Below are 16,260 nucleotides of genomic sequence, written 5' to 3' on the forward strand. Positions count from 1 at the left end.
ACTAATCGACTGAACAAAAATGAGTATTATTATCCCTATTTTACGGGTGGAAGGGACGAGGCTGAGAGATGGGGTGGGTCAGGAGACTAAGAGTGGCTTATGACAATTATCCTTCCTGTAGACTTTATACCCAGGTAGCAGGGTCCCAGGTTTTCCCCATTCCCCTCCAGTTTATCAGAGCAACTGATTTCATGCATCCTTTTTACTTTGTTTATATGCCATCTAGTGGGCAGAGTGAAGATTTGACATTTCTTTACATCCCAGTTTGTGAGGCTGGCACTATTTTTGTAAGATCTCTGCTTTATAGGCTTACATACATCTGTTCTTTTCTGTACATTTGATGAATGGTAGCTGCATGTATCAGCTGGTTCTGCTGAAACCATTTGCATTTGAGACGGTATCAAAATGTTATGTCTAGTGGCCCATTTCTGCAATAAACTCATCACTTGATGCTGCAGCCATCAAGTGAAGGGATGCTTGTGTAGTAGCCAGTTACAAGCAATTCCTACAGTCAAGATGATTCAATGCCATTAAACATACTCAAGGTCTTCATTTTACAGTGCTATTTTTCTAGAAAAAGAGGTGCCAAAACTCAACATGAAAACCTCCCTCATTCTCTTATAATGGCAATGGCACCCAATTGAGACGTGCCGGAACTGAGTTCCAGTTGAAAAAAAGCCCTGCTTCAATGGCTTGCAAGTTTTATTTCTACGCACACAAGAAAACTTCAAAATTGCTTGTGTCCCCCGATAACATGGCTATTCATTTCACGTATTTTTCCCAAAGGCCATTGTAATGCATATGAAAAAATGAGGAACTGTGGAAGAGAACAGGCATTTTTAAAAAATGGTCCTGAAGTTGAAATAAAGGAAAAAGAAGTCTTATGTGTGATTCTGTTCATTTATTGAATACATGATTGATCAGACAAAAACCAATGTAAAATCACATGTATTTGTTTTTTAAAAAAAATTACAATAAATTACTGAATTAGTAAAAGCTCTCCAGGTGCATAGCTAAGAAGACAGTCTTAAAACAAATACTGGTTGTGAATACATACAGAGTACGCCACAAAATTGTAGTAACACTGGGTATTGCACCATGTGGTGTGTTCCTTGTATATTCCAAGGTCACTCTCGCTCTTTCTGAACTGCCAGTATGTTCCATATTCATCACTGGTCCAACAACAGCCACACACTAGCATTCACACTGTTTCAATGGTGCTCATATGATTAAGTAAAATAATTATGCAATGAGATGAGCAGGTATACAAATATAAACAAATATAATAGTGCTTCTTTAGAGTGAATGCCTTCCCATAGGGAAGTTATCAATCCCAAAATGGAGCTCCAGTTTTCCTCAGGCCTACAACTGATTCTCAGAGCACAGATCTCATAACCACACTTTATGCCGCTGGAAAATAAGGTTGTCTAAACACCACACAACATTATAAAGTAGGTAACAGACACTGTTTGGAGGGTACAACCAGCAGGATTCCTATGGTGTGGAACTTCTGGACCAGCATGTAGCCAGTAGGTTAGTTGGTTCAGATAAACTGGACTAATCTCTGCTTTCTGCTTAGTCCTAAAATGTGTACACACTTGCATTACTTGAGCCCAGCACACACACAAAAGCAATAGATCCACTTTCCACCATGGTGAGAAACAGATCAGATAAGCAGCCTGTACAGTGATGCAAGTCTTTTATGATAACTAGCTTACTGGTGTAGGGGCTTAGACCTTCCACGTTATTATTAACTTCTTTAAACCCCACATTTCTGAGCCCTTGTACCATCAAAAATTATGAAGTAAACACTCTAATGCCCCAAAGCACCAAGAATTCCGTTCTTATCAGTGTCTTGCAATTCTCAGAATTTTTGCATTCACTTTGCCCTCTCCAGTCTCCATAACTTTTGCAATTCTCAGTGCTGCTTTTTCCCCTCTCAGGGAAATTAAAACAACAAAAAACAAAAAAAATTACATGGCACTGAAGAGTTAAAACTGGGCTATAACATACTAGGATGCATCTTTCTTGGGCAGTGTTGAAAACCACATGCTACTGTGATGGTATATCATCTGGGATAGAAACCAGCTGTCCCAAGACACTGGTACATTCTAGCGGCAGGATGCCAGGCGTAACAGAGCATAACATCCTTTACCTCTGACTAGTTACTGCGTAGCTTCTAGGTTCCTAACAAGGCTCTCTCAGGCAGGCTGGGGGTCCCTACAGCATTTTGATACATGGCGTTAAGGTCACAGGGAGGCAGCCAAAGATACAGAGGAAGGAATTCAAGCTAGGCTGCATTTCTTGTGAGCAACTACCAAGGAACCTAAAGCAATAGTGTGACTGAAATCAAGCTTCATTAAAGAAAGATAGGCAGAGGCACACATGCATAATTTACCATAGTAATTCTAGGCCACAGAGGCTATTAGGTTCTAATGGCTTTCATGCTTTTGAGAATGTAATGTAAGCACAGCAAGCGAGGTGTCCTCCAGGGAGGTATCTATACCAAAGAGTCATTGTGATAAGTCCCTTACTCAGCTGAAGTGACTTTAATTGTTGGGTAGTTGTAGGTGTTGGTAAAAAACAAAAAACAAGTATCCAGCTATCTGCCAGTTTTCTAGTTCTCCTGCCTCTATTATTTACACCTCTCTCTTGAGTTCAGCCTGATACTGAGGTAAGTTCATAATCACTGGATGCACTGAACTGCCTCTCCACTTTCTTTTGTTCCTTGATCTTCTGTGCAACGTCAACTTTCTTCTCAAAGTAGTTTACCAGTACTGTCTCTGTAAGCATGGAGGCCAAGATTTGTTCAAAGGAAATGGACCAGTCTGTGTCAATGGTACTGCCATATCGTGCAGCTGAACTGCCAGCCTCACAACCGACCAGCACTGTATCGTCTGCAATATCTTCGCACTGCAGAGAGCCTGTGCTGACCATGGAGTATGAAGACATGGACATATCGTCTTTAGTTTCATCATCTGAAAACAGCTGTATTGGAGATCCTGGACCCTCACCACCTCCATCTACCAAAATCTGGTTTTCCTGTTGCTGTTTCTCAACCTGAATGTCTCCAGAAGCCTTTTCTTCTGGAGTAGCTTGGGAATACTGCTCCACAGTTGAATTCTGACTCTGGTCAGATGTTGGAGACTCTTCTTCACTTACTGGGTCCTGAACGCTGTTTGCTTTTAAGTCATCACCTTTCTTAGCAGGCTGGTGGGAGAACTTTTTGCCTACCTCTCCAATGCGCAGGAGAAGGCTGGCAACGGTGGCAATGGCATGGTACAGCTCTTGCTCCACGGGGTCTTCACTGAACATATTGTAAAGTGTCTTGCAGAGCTCTATAAATTGCTCCTTGAAAAGAGACAGATGCACATTATAACAACTGATTAGAGTTTAGGTGCAAAATATTCAAACTGACAATGCTGCAAAACAACAAGCTGACCAGTCACAAATTCAAATAAACGTTTTTTTATCATCTCAAGCTAACAATCATGCTGACAACACAGAAAATGTTCCAAAATGTAATGCATTTCCACTTGAGATGTGCACTAATGTTTCATATATGAAAACTGAATGCAAAGAACCAAAATTAGCTGTCTTTTAAATGTTACCAAGTTAACTTGGCTAAACTCCACATTTCTAAGGGTTGGGGAAATCCCATTTCCACCTGTCTGCTCATGAAGATATGTAATGACAGTAGCAGACAATTCCTCCTTGGGTGGTGCTGAGGTAGGCAGAAAATGAAATACAGGCCCCCAGCCACCCCACCCGCTTTCTTTCCCTAGAATGTCCCTGAGCTGCACCACCCAGAGGCATTTCTCTCAGCAAAAGAGAGTGGCGATGGAGTACCAGGAGCTCCCTGTCTTGGCCAAAGCAGACATGGTCTTCTTCTCTGTTTCTTGCATTTTATCCTCCTCCAGCAATCAGCCACATATCACTGGCTTGGCTAAATCAGAGAGCACAACCCTTCATGAGGATGTCACCCATGCCAGTCTTAGAAGAGCTCTCCTTTATTGCCTGGTAAAATATGGTACAATGATAAAACCACCAACCCTTCTGGCTCATTCAGTATCTTAAATCTAGGCAAATACTATTTCAGAAATTCATCTTAAAAAGCATAACAGATCTTAAAATAAATTCCTACCTGACTCATTTTAGGAAGATCTTTGATAGTTTCTTTCTTGGAATCTTTTTCCTTGGCCCAAATTCGCAGGTGGTATCTGTAATCTTGGGGACTGGTGCCCTTTTCCTCTGAAAGGAAAACCAAATCAGAATAACCAACGCAAAACTGTATGAAGATGCATTTTATTGACTTTGGTGACCTTGACATAGATTTTGAGATTTATTTTATTTATTTTTAAACTTTCTGCCATAATATGCTGCTTCAAACTGGCAGCAATAAGTAAAAGTTCTGCTGAGGCCTGGAACACACACCAAACATAACAAAACTGTTCAGAGGACTATTAAGACTTGTTGCTCTAAAAAAGGCATTTTATTCTATGTTAAAGGGAAATGTTAAAACTAGGAAACGAACCAGGTTGAGGTTCTGGGGAGAGGTAATTTATGAGTCACAGTAAGGAAATGTTGGGATACGTCAGCCATTACAAATAAAAATTACCTTGGTCTTTGGGGTTCCCATCTCTTGGTGCTTTCTCTTCCTGCATAGCTGCTTCTAATAAAACAGACAATAAAGTAGTAACTACTTTAAGAGAAGTACATGAAACAAAAGATAGCAAAATCATAGAACTGTAGAGTTGGAAGGAACCACAAAGGTGATCTAGTGCAACCCCTGCAGGAATCTTTGGCCCAACATGGGGCTCGAACCCACAACCTTGAGATTAAGAGTCTCATGCACTACTGACTAAGATATCCTAGCAGGATACCAAGCACACTGAATAATATATAACAAAGCTAAGGGTGCATCCATAATTTGAGCAATGGCTCTGTTGTGTGTAGACATTGGACACTCATTGTGTTTTATATAGATGTACAGCCTTTTCTTATAGATCAACCTCAGAAGAAACCAGCAGCATGTTTATTACAGAACCAAGATGCACAAAGTGCTGATCGGCCAGAAAATTGTGAAGTCAGTCCTCAAAGCAATTTTTCAAGTTTAAAAACCAATCCTACTTTAAAAAAAACAACAGCAACAACAAATGAAAAGGGGAGATGAACATACATTAAATTGAATAAATGTCAAACTAGTGTTTTAAAAATAAAATTTTAAATAAGGTAAACAGTATGACTGAGGCATTTGAATAAGCTTTCAAATTATTGACCAATATGTCTACCAGCTGGGGGAAAACCTCCCAATGAATTCTAATTTACATGTACACACCCAAACACCTTTGATCCTGTACTGCTGGTGGTGGGGGGTGGGCTGGGGGAGCAATTCATGGTAAAAACATACACTCAAACAAACAAACAAAATATTTTATTTTAAAATATTTCAGTTTAACTCATCTGCAATGGTAGAAATCTGACATAAAATGTCATAAGAATATATCAGTTATTTGGAGCTAGCAGCAACATGGTTTTTTACTTTAGAAAAAAATGACTACAGTGAGACACAACAGACTACTGGATTGTAAAGTTATAAAATATGTGGAGTGAGTGTGAATTAAGAAAAATTTGTTTCTCTGTTCCTCAAACCACTGGAACTAAAGGTTAAATGAAATTAGTTGATAACTTGCTAAGGGCAAATAAAGTTAATATTTCTGCACATAAAACACAATAACATGAGATTCATGGACAATACTCACTGCTTAAAGTGTTAGAAAAAACAGGAAAAAGATAACCAGTGCTATAGATAAACAACTTCATTTGTGGAATGAATCTTAATTATCAGACATTGTGCCTTTTCTAGGTCAAAAATCTGTGCAGTGAATGTGGTATATATGGAGTTAGAGGAACTGATAATAGATTAAGAAAATAAAGTACGCTTGTTATGGTGACAGCTAGGTAGCTTAATCTATGATAGCTATCTATCTATCATCTATCTATCTATCTATCTATCTATCTATCTATCTATCTATTTGAAATTATAAACTATTAATCAAAAAATCCTTAAGCAGTATACATAAAACAATCATCAATATACAAATAAAAGCAGCAAAATTTAAAAACAAGTATGCATAACTAAATCGTATGTCTGGATAGGCTTCCTAAACTATTTTTTTAAGGCATCTGAAACAATATGTGGGTGCCTGCCTAATGTTGACAGGGGGTGAGTTCTCTAGCACAGACCACAGCCAAGTGGTCAAACATGTAAGGAAAGGACAAGGAGATCTCTAAATAAAGGGTTGCCAGTGCTCTTAAGGCCTTTGTATGCCAATAAAATTAAGACCTTTATTTTGGTCTGGTAGCAAGTTGACGGCCAGTGCTGATCTTTGAGCAGATGATCTCACTCTGTCAGCAATTATGCTGCAGTATTCTGCACTAATTGCAGCTTCTAGATCAGCTGGAAGGGGAGCTCCACACAAAGTGCACTGCATTAATCCAATCTTGAAGTTAAGAATGGCTAAACAACCACTGACAAAGCTTGACTCAGAAGGACCCCCCAGACGTGGAGTCTAACACCGTGCAGCACAGGCAACTGGTTGATTTCTTGGACACACGAACGACTCACCCATAGAGCATCCACTCTGCTGCCATGCACTGAAGAGCAGCATTAAAGCAATTCCATTTTAAATGAGCTTTCACTCACATAGTAGGCAGGTATATTTTTGTACATCAATTGTGCCCCACCTTTGCAAGGGCAGGCAGACTAACCTTGAGAATCACAATGCAGGAAGAGATCCAGTTCTGAGACAAAGGGAGATACTAGAGAAGCAAAGAGGAGAGAGAGGGGGGGGGAAAGAGGAAGGGGGGTTGAGGTCAGGGAATAAATTCAAGATAGAACGAGAGAGAGTTAAAATACAGAGCAACAGAAACAAGTGGGGAAAACAAAAATGGAAACAAGATTTGAGCAACAGCCTGGGCAGAAAAAGCCATCTGATAAGTGGTTTTAGTCTTCCTTAGTAGCAGCCAGTCAATGCTTCATATAAAAGGAGAACATCTCTTCACAGTCCACAGCAGAGGCTAAAGCATTTCATTGACACAATCCTGCTTAGAGGAATAGCTAAGATGTGACCAATCCCTGTTACCTTCTGTAGCATTATCTTCTGTGAAGTAACGTGCGGCCTCCAGAGCAGACTCTGCTTCCTCTGGGCTCAGAGCTGTACAAAGAAAGAAAAGTATAAAGCCATGGCCTTTTTATTTATTTTATTTATTCCCGGCTTTATTTGAAGAATTTAAGGTAGCTTACAAACAATAAAAAGCTTAAGCTAGCCTTGGGCTTGTGTGCTTCCCCACTCCACTCCAGCGTGGCCACAATGAGCTTTTACATCCATTTTTCACAAACTACAGTTAGCTGTATGTCTGAACCTAAAACTGTGGTTGTATTAACAAGCCATTTTCAAGCCATGTTTTATGAAAAAATCTTTTCCCTTAAGATTAATCACAGTCTAAGGTTTGAACTTAACAGCAAAATGTGATTTAATGCTTGAGAAGCTCATGTATGCAACGACAGACCATTGTTTATCGTTAAATTAAAATCTGACCTGTGCTATATATGGACCCAAGTATTCAAGTTCTTCAATAGGCAGATTAACATGATAGCAATTTCTAAATAATATTCAGGCCACCTTTTCTGCTCTACTCACATCAGTAAGCCCAACCCAAGTTTCTTAAAGACAGGAGAAGAGATGACACATACAGGAAGGGCTGCAATCAAGAATCACAGAGAGAATCTCCCAAAGCACTGGCTGAAACTTAAAAGGCTACTCAGATAAGCCACTGAACTAGCACAGGGAGAAGGGACCTCATACAGAGGTGTACTCTGCATGACCCCCAAACTCTTGGGCCAGATATTAATTTTATTGATTAAACCACACCAGTGAAGTGAATTAAAACCTTTAGCTCTTGTAAGTTATTTTAAAATCATTTCTCAATGTAGCTGAAGGAGCTACATACATGATAAACCAGAATTACATTTCCAATTGGTATAGACTGACACCTTAGGAAAATGAAACCTCAGTGAACACAGAATACTGAATGCTTACCAAGACATAATGTATTTGAAAGAACCTATTACCAACTTTAACAGTTTGCAGCATTCAGGTACCACCAATGTACATTTGAAAGAAAGAAGTGGTTCACCTGGAGGTAGGTGTAGTTTGTAAAGAAGTTTTAGCTTCTCAGTCAGATCACCATGATACATTCCACCTATTAGGAATAGGGAGGAAGGGAAAAGAAATTTAGCATTAGGAGACACTTCAAAAAAGTCTGAAAAGGTTATTATGCTTGATATCTGCCCGATACACAGACATTTAGCAAATGAAGCTTTCCCATACCCACACTGAAATTTTTGTATGCCGTCACAGAGCTTGTTTATGTTTCCGCTCCCAGCAGCCTTGTGAAGTAGGTCACACTATTCTAATTTAGAGATGGAGAGCTGAAGCTCATAGCTATTGACTTGGTCAACGTCAAACAGTGAATACATGGCAAATGTAAGATTCAGGCCAGGCTTCACAACCAAACCACACTGGTTCGAACATCTATAGATCCTACACAAGCCATTAGAAGCTTTATCTGCTAATTTGGAGTAGAATGTGGCACTAGGAGAACTACCATTTATATTTCTCACCCTACATCACAGGGTGGGGGAATGAATTGGCCTAATAATGAGAAAACATTTCAACCACAAACATGAGGAAATCATTCAAATATGCAATTGCATCATTCGCTCACAATTGACCAGCAGATAGGAGAAGAGGGGAGGAGGCAAGAATTTATGCTTCAGCAGTACATTGACTCTTTTATATAAGCCACTCACTCATCCCTGTTGCAAACTCCTTGAAGTTAATTAGTGCATCTTTGTTCTCATCCAACAGTCGGAACATTCTTTCTGCTAGCACTGGTGTGTGGAGGCCACAAGACCAAGGAGTAAGAGATGCAAACAACTCCTTGAACTGCTCCATGTTAATGCGGTACTGCTCTAAGTAGGGCAGGCTCTGGTCTCGCTGGGCAGATACAGTGTGATTTCCCCAATAACAGCTCATTAGGTGTTTTGCCTGTGAAGGGAAGGTGGTAATATAATTATTGTGGTCAGACAATAATTACATTTTCAAAACTTCAGTCTTGAAGCCAACCCAAACCCATAGGTGATGGTGGGGAAACCTGTGAGCTGAACACCAACACCATTTTACATTTACAGGCTTGGAAATAACTTTTAATCAACTGCAACAGGCAGAAAAGATACTACGGTACATCTAAAGGTTAATCATAACAGTAAGATGGAGGTAGTGGTTCTCAGCAGATGTGGCTGAGCTACAGCTCCTATTGTCCCTGAGGATTGGCCATCCTGGCTGGGGCTGGTGGGAGTCCAAACACATTTGGAGAGTGCCACATTGACTGCCCCTGCAATAAGCAACACCACCAACTTGAGATGCAGATTCAGGTAGAAATGTTAATGTGAATGAAAGGTATGGAAATAAATGGCATTTCCTTCTGCAGTACTATAGTCCTTTAAACTTTCAATGGATGCTTGCATCAGTTGGAAGAATTCCACTTAAATCTGTTCAACAAGTAGATAAGTGAAATTAGATTCTTACTTCTCAACTGCAGTGGCAGAGGCTATGGTGGGCTCAGCCAAAGAAATTGAATGTATTCATTAAGCTTGGAACAGCAGAGTACAAGTTAACAGATAATACTGTGACTAATAATTCTGGTTCTCATGCTGCAGTCGCAAGGATGCTCAGTAGGGAATAAATCCCACTGAAATCAGTGGGCGTTATATATGAGAAAAATGCCAAGATTACACTGTACGTTGGTAAATAAAATACACTGAGGATTATTATGGAGCAAGTCCCAGTGAAATTTACTTCTGAGCAAACATGCTTATGATTATACTGTATGTTGTTAAATAAGCTTTTATGCAGGGTTCCTACCTTAAATACTACATAGAGGTCTTCTAATTCTTGCATAGAAAAACCAATGTCACCAGATATAGCTCGGACCTACAGAAACACAAAGAAACAGATATATTTTAATTATTTTTGCTGTGAACTTGGAAAAGTTAAATTAAAACACACCAGGAAGGTTACTTCAAACAAAGCATGACAAAATGACTTTCAAAGTCTGGGGACTTGACCGGAGAAAGGAAGGAACATGTAATGATTTTGAGCAGAATACTAAAGTCTGCATTTGGGAGCTATTGATCTGAGACAGGAAGATGCAAAAACCTCAACAACAGCTAGAGAAGAGTAGCTCTATTCCCTTGAACTCAGGGGGTAAACACAGCAAAAAAAGTGGTCAAAAACATTAAATGCATTTCCTGCTCTCAGTGCACTGTAATTGGAAGTGGGAACAGGAAATGTGTCAACTCCTTCATCCTTTCAGCTTTTATCTATTTGATCCACTCACTGTCAAACATCTACAAGGGCATTAGAGACATTCACTTGGAGACATCTGATCCTATCTGGAGGGAATGAACACCACAATGGCACAAACAACAGGGGGGGAAAACAGAAGCAAGAAGACGTGAAAGCTATTCTTCCCTTGAGATTCTATGGCACAGGAGTTCTGAGGATGAGAAAGGTCAGTATCTCCTGTTGCCACACCCTCAGTGGAGGAAAAGAGGAGAGCTCAGTAGAAGGGGTTTTTTTAAAGCCTGCCAATTTTTTCTCACAAATTTTTCAGGCCAACCTCTCATGTCTTCAGAGAAATATATGGCAATTTCTCAGATGCACCCCCAAGATCATCACTCACAATTCCTTAATTCAAATGTGATACAAAGCAACTCTCTGTAGAATAACTTTAAGCAAAGTGTCCTTCAGTGCATGCTAATAATTTGATTACCTGATTTACTTTTTTAAAAACTCATCCTATCCACAAAGGTAAAAATTAGAAAAGCATCAACATACCCAACACCTATAACACAAAACTGGGTGCAACATACCACACTTCTCTTAGCTGTGTCCTCTAAAGAATGGATCACTTTCAATCTCTGCTTAAAGCGCATCTGCTCAATGTCATCTGCTTTCAAATGGCCGAATTTCTGTAGTAATAAAAATAAACAAGATTCATCTTTAGAGCCACAGGGGAATACCACATATTCAATGAAGCATTTGAAGATAATTTCCTAAGCAATGATTTCACTGCGGAGAAAGCAAATCTCTGTCTAAAGCAGGCATGGTCAAACTCGGCCCTCCAGCTGTTTTGGGACTACAATTCCCATCATTCCTGACCACTGGTCCTGTTAGGTAGGGATGATGGGAGTTGTAGTCCCAAACAGCTGCCTCTAGCAATGTTTGAAAGCCATGGATAGAAATACTGATGGCAGAGGAAGGGAAAGATACATTAGCAAGCAGCAACAAGTCACTTTCTAAACAGGGGAAGTAAAACACTACGGTTTTGCTTCCCTTCTATTGCATTAACCATGCATGTAACATTTCGGAAGACTAGACTCAGATTTAATAAGGTTTATATGAAAGGTGGGGCAGAGGGAGAGAAGTAACATCAAGCCCATATCCAGAAATTGTGCATGTATCACAAAGAAGTTTGACTGATTAATACAAAATTTTATATCCCACTTTCCCCCTTCAAAGGAGTCAAAGTGGCTTCCAAAATATAAAAACAAACACAAAGATAAAAATAATAGTAATCCCATCTTTTAAATAATTACCCTGAACAACCCAAGATTAAAAGCAGCATGAAGTGGGGGGAAGGGGTGTGTGGGTGTGGAATTCAACAAGGAATACAGGTCTAGTAAGGTATTTAAATAAAAAGGAGTGAAAAAATAAGACAGCACTTGACCTCATAGGCTGTTTTTATAAGTTCAAAGATATCAATTTCAACTGGTGGATCATCCCCACTTGTCAATAAGGCATGGAGGTGGGGAATACGTGGGAAAACATTTTGTCGATTAACTACGTTGTCCAGGTACCTACAGGAAAACCAAAAGTAAAAGACAGAACTTGGGATTAATGCATAACCCAAATTTAGGGTTAACATTCTGAATAGTTTATATAGGTAGTTCTACCTAGCCTGCATAATTCCACTGATGATTAATTCTCATTACTTCTGATTCAATCTCTGTACAAATCAATTATGCTACAAGAAACCAAATGAACATACTATATTGGTGAAAGGTTGAATAACAGCCATTAACAGGAAAATGTATTTTGTTTATGTATGTGTCATATGTATCATATCTATCTAGTTTTCCTTTTTCAGCAGAAAAACTCAAGGCAACATGCAAAAACTAGAACAAAATATGAATGATCAAAGCAGGAAGTCCTCACAACCTCCCCTCTTTCTTCTGGTAGTTGCAAATGGCTTCTGCTCAGCAGCAGTCTTCACTGTCTCAACCCTCTCCTCCTGTTAGCTGGGGAGTAGCTGGTCACTCATTCAAAGGAGGGGAAGGGCAGGAAGGCAGCTGACCCCTGTACAAGTAAACCCACTGACTCACTATTTGTCTTTTAACATGTGTGAGGAACCTTTGGCCCTCCAGATGTTGCTGAACTACAAATCCCTTTTTCCTTGGCCTTTGGTCAAGCTTGTCATGTTTGCTGAGGCTGATGGGAATTGTATTTTAGCAGCTTCTGGAGGGCCAAAATGTTCCCTGCACCTGTCTCATAAGATGGCTGGTTGCTACTGGAATCTACTCTAAGACAGGATAGGCTGGGTAACAGCTGGTTCCAGCAGAACTGAATTGCTATCTGAAGCAAACCCTTCTTGAAAGACTTAATTACGATGATCAAAGTAGCACTTTGATTGTTCATTTCTGACCCCTGCTAGCCCACATGCTCCTGGCTGAAAGAGATTTCACTAGCCTCTTTCATGGAAACCAGATTTCCTAGTTACAGTTCTATTAATTTATCCATAAATTAACATATTTTTCCATGTATAAGGCTTTTTTAAACCAAAAAATTAGGTTTAAAATTGGGGCTCATCTTATACACAAATAGTGCTGAGGGGTGTTTTCTTAATTTGAAGTCCCCCAAAATAGGGGGGGGGTCTTATACATGGGGGCGTCTTATACACGGAAAAATACGGTACTTATAAATTTAGCCCCAAATTATCTTTTTTGGCTAAACGGATATTGCAGTTACAATAAATATTTCTGGGCTTCACTACCTATGGTGGACATATCTCACAACACACTGAAACATGGTGGCTGGCTTTGAGCAAATGGCATTTTATTATTATGCTTGTAATAACTGGTCCCTGCCAAGTGAAAAGCAAGAAGCTAGCCAGGGATAAGAAGGAAGAATTAATGGTAGCTATTACCATATCCATTACCATTCATTTCATTGTGAAACAGAAAAATGAGGCTACCTGCCCAAGACAGTCATGGCCTCGCCTTCATCACAGCAGTTTAGCAGCTTCTCCATGTTGGCATCCAGGATGGCCAGAGATACTTGCAAGATGACCTTGATGCCTTCGTAGAAGAAACAGTCAACAATGACCACAGCACTTTCAAAAGGCATGACGCTGAGAAAGAGTGTGAGGAACCAAGAAAGCGATATGCTAGAAATGACTCCTAGGTCTTGCATCTTCTCAGACAGCTGGGGAAGACAGTCCCGTGTGAGCTCCTCAAAGATGCCCTGGTCTACCAAGGCACCTGAACAGGAAAGAGAGAGAGAAAGAGAGAGAGAGAGAGAGAGAGAGAGAGAGAGTGTTTGTTATCTGCAACATGGAACTGGAAGTGTAGCACAGACTCAACATTACAGACAAGGGGCTGAGGTAAACCTAGAGTAAAACAAAAGTGCAGAGAATAACTGATTTGCCTTAGGGTGAAGCCACCTGTACATTTACCACTTGGCTTGCAAAGGAATATTGTGAGTGAGCAGCCGTCCACTAAAAATTATTGTGCTTGAGGAAGTGATGAAATGAAATCTGAAAGCCCAACAGAACGGTTCTGTAGGGTGCATGGGGCCTGAAATGGGAAGGAGAGAATGAGGAAGTCTCACTGTGCAAGTGGAAGTCCACTGGATGCAACCTTCTGACTGCAATATTTAGGTTACAATGGCTGTTTTACTCATGGGACATCATTACCTCATGTAGCAATCACTGAGTGTTAAGTATTAATGTGTGAAATATCCCTTATTAGCTTCTTTAAAGAATAAGCACAATACTAAATTTAAAATGAATGTTATGTGTCTTTACTGAAATGACTGAACCTTTCATGCCTTTCAGAGCAAAACACAACCTGTTGGGAGACTCAGCAGTATGCTCATATACAATTAAACAATTCCATATATAAATTAAATATAAGGAATCTATATTTAGTTTAAATTTCTAAAGCCTTAGTAAAGGTCTCACTGCAGCCCAGTACCTATTATATTGTCTCACTCAGTCAAATATGTATTTTAACATTTCAGAAAACCTTCAATCAATTTTCTATACTTCACCAGTCCTGCTGATATTCCATGGCAGTACCTGCCAACCTCAATCATTTTGGGCATTTAATTATTAATAACTCTAGTTTCTGAATTATTGTGAGAAGATGATATCAATTTCAGACTTGTGAAGCAATGGTATTGCTCAGTTCAGTGGAAGAGCACATTTTGCTCAAGCAGGCAAAAGCTAAAGAAACTGGGGAGGAGCTAGAGAGGAGATGATAATATATAGACAGTTTTAGAATATTTGAATTGATTTAAGGAAGTAAATTGATTTAAGGAGTTAAGGGACGCGGGTGGCGCTGTGGGTAAAACCTCAGTGCCTAGGGCTTGCCGATCGCATGGTCGACGGTTCGAATCCCCACGGCGGGGTGAGCTCCCATCTTTCGGTCCCAGCTCCTGCCCACCTAGCAGTTCGAAAGCACCTTAAGTGCAAGTAGATAAATAGGTACCGCTTTATAGCGGGAAGGTAAACTGCGTTTCCGTGTGCTGCGCTGGTGCTGGCTCGCCAGAGCAGCTTCGTCACGCTGGCCACGTGACCCGGAAGTGACTTCAGACAGCGCTGGCTCCCGGCCTCTTAAGTGAGATGGGCGCACAACCCTAGAGTCGGACACGACTGGCCCATACGGGCAGGGGTACCTTTACCTTTAAGGAAGTATATTTATTTATTCTATCCGCTAAGAATTGGATATAGCGGATGTAGCGGATATAAAATTACATAAAGTCAATAGCAGATTAAACTTTTTTTAAAAAAAAATCCACACAAGAGAAATTAGGAATCAAACATAGTGGTTAGGAAGATACCAGAACTTCTGTCCTTGAAGATTTTTAATCAAAGACTAGACAGGCAAGTGATTTGTCTTTTTCAAGGTATCTTGTATTATGACAGGTGATTGAACTGACTCGTTCAGCTTTTTTCCAACTGTATGGATATTTAGTAACAGCCATCAACAGTGGAGCAGGCTTCCTCTTTCTCTCTGCCCTCCTGTATGCTCAGATATCACCCTATAATTGTAAGAATATATTCAAAACCTGGTTTTATGAGGCCAAGGCTTCCAACGCACACCTCCTGTTCTAAGGAAAAATAACTTACCTATCCAATGAATTGCTCTTTAAAAACAAATTCTAGCTTTTAAGGTTAACTGGAAGACTCACCAACCACTCTTGTGTTATAATAATCTGGCAGCATCCTCTCACACAGGGCCACAAGGAGCCAGAAAGCTTCTTCTTCATTACAGTACAGAAGCAGTACTGATGTCACAATGTTCATGGCCTGAGAGGAAGGGGGCGTGCAAAAGGAGAAGAAGAAGAATCCACACTTGTGAGAATTTGTGAGAAGCTCATTTAGGTCAGCAATCATTTATTATATTTTAGTTTGTCAGAGCATAAGACACAAATGATAAATGAGATACCTTGAATAAAAGATTTTACAGCTCAGAACCACATCTTTGCTTCAATTAACTAGTATTAGTGCTTTTATTAGAAATAATGACATTTAGCAGGTGGAGTGGGAAGGGTTTCCCCAGCCACTCTGGGTGGCTTACAGACTACATAAAACATAATAAAGCATCAAAAATAAAAAAAACTTCCCAATATAGGGCTGCCTTCAGATGGCTTCTAAAAGGTATATACTTCTTAATCTCCTATTCATCTGAAGGGAGGGTCCTTCTTGGCGCCACTATCAAGAAGGCCCTCTGCCTGGTTCCCTGTAAATTCACTTCTCACAGTGAGGGAACCAACAGAATACCCTCAGTGCTGGATCTCAGTGTCTGGGCTGAATGATGGGGGTGGAGACGCTTCTTCAAGGGTCTGTTTA

General features: G+C 40.0%; 1 protein-coding gene across 2 annotated transcripts in view; it reads right to left on the minus strand.

The window, feature by feature from the left end:
* Positions 1-881: 881 nt before the first annotated feature.
* Positions 882-16,260, minus strand: part of TBC1D9B (TBC1 domain family member 9B) — a 31,961-nt gene continuing 16,582 nt past the window's right edge. Inside the window, exons 11-22 of one of the 2 annotated variants that reach the window (XM_082211736.1) lie at positions 15,600-15,717; positions 13,381-13,666; positions 11,857-11,986; positions 11,000-11,098; positions 9,990-10,058; positions 8,876-9,113; positions 8,200-8,265; positions 7,146-7,217; positions 6,772-6,822; positions 4,619-4,672; positions 4,145-4,251; positions 882-3,351 (exon numbers count right to left, since the gene is read on the minus strand). In XM_082211736.1, the coding sequence (XP_082067862.1) occupies positions 2,659-3,351; positions 4,145-4,251; positions 4,619-4,672; positions 6,772-6,822; positions 7,146-7,217; positions 8,200-8,265; positions 8,876-9,113; positions 9,990-10,058; positions 11,000-11,098; positions 11,857-11,986; positions 13,381-13,666; positions 15,600-15,717 (1,983 nt within the window). In that variant the 3' untranslated portion in view covers positions 882-2,658. The remainder of the gene's footprint in view (positions 3,352-4,144; positions 4,252-4,618; positions 4,673-6,771; positions 6,823-7,145; positions 7,218-8,199; positions 8,266-8,875; positions 9,114-9,989; positions 10,059-10,999; positions 11,099-11,856; positions 11,987-13,380; positions 13,667-15,599; positions 15,718-16,260) is intronic. The other variant, XM_082211737.1, reaches the window with a different exon arrangement.

Source organism: Podarcis vaucheri (genome assembly GCF_965113315.1).
Source record: "Podarcis vaucheri genome assembly, chromosome: 2".
In the NCBI taxonomy this organism is placed as follows: domain Eukaryota; kingdom Metazoa; phylum Chordata; class Lepidosauria; order Squamata; family Lacertidae; genus Podarcis; species Podarcis vaucheri.